The 4,966-nt window shown below is 40.3% G+C and overlaps 1 protein-coding gene across 2 annotated transcripts in view; it reads left to right on the forward strand.

The window, feature by feature from the left end:
* LOC109297146 (sterile alpha motif domain-containing protein 9-like) overlaps window positions 1-4,619 on the forward strand; it is a 13,684-nt gene extending 9,065 nt beyond the window's left edge. Inside the window, exon 5 of one of the 2 annotated variants that reach the window (XM_019516778.1) lies at window positions 167-4,619. In XM_019516778.1, the coding sequence (XP_019372323.1) occupies window positions 167-4,474 (4,308 nt within the window). In that variant the 3' untranslated portion in view covers window positions 4,475-4,619. The other variant, XM_019516770.1, reaches the window with a different exon arrangement.
* The last annotated feature ends 347 nt before the right edge of the window (window positions 4,620-4,966 follow it).

Raw genomic sequence — 4,966 nt, forward strand, 5'->3', positions numbered from 1 at the left:
CAGCAGCATACTAACCAGAGAGGGAGTCGGTGACTTAGGAACGATCAGCGTGACAAAACTAGAAGATGCATCTAATTCTCAAGTAACTCACCCAAGTGGAGCTTCAGAAATAGATGCATCTAGTCCAGCAGGATGTATTAGCAAAAAAGACATAGGAAAAACAGAGGCTACTCTTGACAGGACAGGAGGTAGAAAAAGTCGCTCATTGCATGAAAATACAGCTGAAGCTATAACTCTGAGCAAGTTTAGACCATTTAGAAGTGAAGACATTAATTTTAAGTACGTGAAAAACAATGTTCTGGGTCCAGAAACAGGAATCACCGATTTGGTCACCCCTTGTCACGAATATAAGTCTCTAGCTATTGCTGCCGAGTTGGACAGGCAACGACTGCAAGCAAAGTTAGCCTATGAAATTATTCGATTTGCCTCAGCTTGCATGAATGTTCGAACAAATGGTACCATACACTTTGGGGTTATGGACCGGGATGAAGACAAGGGCTGGAAACATGGACAGATAGCTGGTGTGAAGGTCAGAGACAGAGATGCCTATGTGGATGCATTAGATTACATAGAAAGATGCTTTGACCAAGCAGAGCGAGAAGCTGCCAGACACTGCATTCACCCTCCTATTTTTGTTGAAGTGATTCAGAAAGACTCTCAGGAACAAACCTTTGTGGTGGAAGTTGACATTGAACCATCATCCAGCATAGCAAACGGGAGGGTTTTTCAAGTGCGCTTACCTAGATTTAACCAAGACAGCAATAAGGTGATTATAGAAAAACATCCAGTTTTCTATCAGAGAGTAGGAGCAAATTCAGAGCCTGTGAAGACTGAAGAATTAGTGCCTTTTATTAAGGGTTTGCAAGAAAAGGATGCGAGAAGAGAAAAGGCCGAGTCCTCCAGCAGAGAGGACCACTATGGAATTTCTCAAGACTTAGGGAGGAAATTGTCAATCCTACTGACTGATGGCAAGAACTATATAAATGATTCTTTATGGTACATCCTTGTCACTAACAGGTGTAAGAAGGAAGATCTGAAACACATCAATTTTTTAATGCGCATGAATATTTTCTGCGTTTTTGACTTTGATGAGGATTCCAATGTGTCAGGCTTGTATGCCCAGTTCAAAGAGTATCACGCAACAAGCTCACATTTCTTGCATGATTACTGCAATGAAAACAAGATGACCACCACTCAGTTTCAAAAACATCTGTGTCTGTTTGATCACACCAGCTGGATATTTTGCAATGGACGCAGTGACTACCACGGGAGTGAAAAACCCTGTGATGAAAACACTTGGATTAGGACTAAAAAGAAATACCTTAAGAAAGCAATTTCTTTTATCTGTGATGAAATCCTTCCCAAGGGCTCTTTTGTGGTGCTGTTCCTATTGTTATCACCTGTGGAAAAACCCATTGTAGACACCTTCCAGGAGTTCTATACAGAAATGAATGGCATGGAATATATCATGTGCATTGCAGAGTCCAGAGAAGATTATGAGAAGTGGGCTAATCTAGCTCAGGCATCTTGTAATATTGAGACACTGGAACAGAAGAGCATTGTAGGCATGAAGCTAAGTCATGTAGATGCCACTATTCAAACTATGATGTCTTCTACGACATGTGCCAGACATTTACCAGTTTCTACCAGAGGGTTGTGTGTGCTTCCAACACTTGAAGAAGAGAAAATGTTCTCCCTGGAAATACTGTGTGTAAATCAATGTGACGATATCAAACTGGATCTTCTGACTGCAAGCGAAATACAAGAGATAGAACAAACGTTTTATCAAGGGAGAAGAATCTGCTGGAAAAATTTCTGGCTTGCTGAAAAAGGAAAGTGTGGGGAAGTCATTGAGCGTGAGGCCTGCAAGGATGTCAGCAAAATCTTGGATGAGATGCTGCTTGGAACTCGAATCAGATACTCTGTGACTAAAGTGAAAATATTTCATCATCCTGGAAGTGGCGGTAGTACCATTGCAAGACAAGTACTATGGAAGAGAAAGAAGGAATTAAGGTGTGCTATAGTCAAATCCTCATACCCAGTAGCAACTGTCTGTCAGCATGCAGTTAATTTTAGAAAATACGAGGAAAAAGATACCAATCATTGTCCTCCAGTCCTCCTCCTAATTGAGGACTATGATGAAGACTTTGTGGATGAATTAAAGAATGATTTACTAGATGCTATGGCAGTTAGCAAAGTTCATTCTTCCAGGACTTGTTTCATCCTCATGTGCTGTAAGCGATCTAATGACCCTGAAAAACGTTGCAAAGATTCTCCCTTGGATACAGTTGCTGTCACTCACAAACTGACAGACCACGAGAAGAGTTTGTTCAAAACCAAACTTGAAAGATTTACAAAGCAGAAAGATTTCAAGCCAGAATTTATCCTTACCTTTGTCCTGATGTGTGAGGAGTTTAAAGAAACTTATGTGAGGGAGTTTGTACAGCACTTGTTGCAAGGTATAGACCTTTCTTCCCGTGATACTAGTTTGATGAGGTATGTTGCTTTGCTCAATTTCTATGTGCACAATTCATACGTTTCACTGTCACACTGTGAGGCTTTCCTGGGCCTTGGGGCATATACAGAAAAGAGGGCACGAGAGCATGATTTCAGAAGTCACTTAAGTGAACAAGCAAGAGTTATTTTCATTGAACTACGAGAAGATATCACTTATCTTTCATCTGTTCAAATAATACATTACCTGGTTGCAAAAGAAATTTTACAGCAGCTTTCAGGAGATCTGCCTCAAAGTCAAATTGCAATGAGTCTCCTTCAGGAAAAAGTGCTTTTTCAGCATAGGTTTGGCCGAGAAGAGTTCATAAAGTTCATCAGAGACCTGTTTATACGACGTGATAAGAAGAGCAGGGGAGACAACACTGACAGCCTCTTCTCTCCATTCATTGAGCATGTGTGCAGCTTTGAGGACTGTGAAAAAGCTATAGCTGTTTTAAAAGCTGCCTATGAATGTCTGGGAAAAGATGCTTTCTTTGCCCAGCAGCTTGCTAGGCTGCATTACAATCATGACAAGTTTGAAGATGCTGAGTACTGGGCAGGTGTTGCCAAATCTCATTTGCCAAATGATTCTTTTATTTTGGACACTGAAGGACAAGTGTACAGAAGATGGTTTAGTTTTACTGTGGACAAAATGACAGAGGAGGCCACCCCTGAAGAGGCTATTCAGAAAATAGAAATTGCCCTTAAAGCGATGAAATGCTTCCGGGCTGCACAACAGGCTGCAAAGTTAGAAATAGACACCATGAACAACGCTGGTTACTTTGGAGAAGTAGAAGTAGGATGTCGTCTGCTAAAATTTCTGTCTACACTTGAAGTGTTCCCTAGAAACACAGAAAGGGAACATTCAGAACTTGTGCGTTATCTGATATCCGACTACATTCCTGAGAGCATTAAAAAATCCTGGGGAAAGCTTCACAGCCGTTTGAAAGGCTTACGCCAGAATATTTATAATGCCCTGGAATGGATTTCAGAAGATCTAAGTTACTTTCAAACAGATAAAAACCAGGAAAAAGATGATGAGGCAGAGGTAGGACAGGAGAGGGAAGAACAAGTTTACAATCCTAGAAAGTGGTTGAAAAGACAATCAGAGGCTTACGCAAAGTTCTTTATCTCAAAGTCCCTTGTTGAGGAAAATAACACAGGACCTGAAACCCAGCTTCTCAGACGCATGAACATTTACAGGAATGGAGGCGGCAATGTCACTACCATTCTTTCGCTGCTGTCAGATACGAAGGAAAAGAGATCAGTTCAAAAACTGGAAACAATAATAAACTTTTATGCAGAAGACCCACTGAGAGAGAGGCTGGAAGATATTGATCTCATCAATTACATTTTGTCTCACATAACTTTAGCCTGTGTATCCCCTGGATCCTCCAAACTACTCCCAATTCAAAAGCTGCGGGAACTCAGCAAGAGGTTCTTTAAACAGAGAAGAACAACGTTTCCAGCAAGTGCTTATTTTTTGCTCACATTGCTATACTGGCCAGATGAGGCATTAGACATAGAACCTAATCCAGATAAAGATGACATTCTAATATCAGCTCTTCAAACCATGAAACACTTGAATGACATCAAAATGAAAAATGTTGCTCCAAGAAAGAAAAGAATCTACACGCACTTTTTTCTAGGAAAGGGCTATGGCCTAGGAAAGATTGTGCACAAGACTAGGATTGATAAATTAATCAGTGGTTCCCTGGACGAACGGCGAATGAAGTGGCTACATGGGGACGTATGGAATATTGGCAAAATACGTGAGGTCTTAAAAAGAGTTTCTGGCTGGACAGAAGACAGGAAGGTGTTTATAAGGGGGCACGGCAGGCCGATTCATATTTTGCCTTTACATTATGATTCAGTGCCTCCAGGAAGTGAAAATGTGACGCTTTATTTAGGATTTTCATTTAATGGGCTGGTTGCATACAACATTGAGGTTGAAAAGGACAAAACTCACATGAGAAAATAAGGTACAATAATTTGAGAATATCCTCGCTTCTAAGAAAAGAACTGCAAGATTTTTAATGACCTGATACATTCTGAAAGTGACAAATCAGATTATAAAAGGGCGATGGCTCTCTTTTCTTATAGTCATTACAACCAGAATTCTGACATAATTTTAGTATTAACATACACACACATATGAACACACACATGTACACAAACATACACATACACACACAGAGCTATTGTTTTGTTACTAGTAAATGGAAGCATCATATTTTATTTATCATCTTCAATCTGTGGCCATCATATTCAGTATTATTGCTCATCACATTCTGGTCAATAAAGAAAAATAATTGTTACAGGAAGAAAATTATTTAGTTACATTAAACTATAGGTTCATAGAAGTAGGGTTGGAAGGGACCTTGTAGATCTTCAAGTCCGACCCCCCACCTGGGTGGGAGAAAAACTGGACTCAAATGAGTCCAGCCAGGTAGGCATCAAGCCTCTTCTTAAA

Source organism: Gavialis gangeticus, unplaced genomic scaffold (genome assembly GCF_001723915.1).
Source record: "Gavialis gangeticus isolate Ggan-Ray unplaced genomic scaffold, GavGan_comp1, whole genome shotgun sequence".
Lineage (NCBI taxonomy): Eukaryota > Metazoa > Chordata > Crocodylia > Gavialidae > Gavialis > Gavialis gangeticus.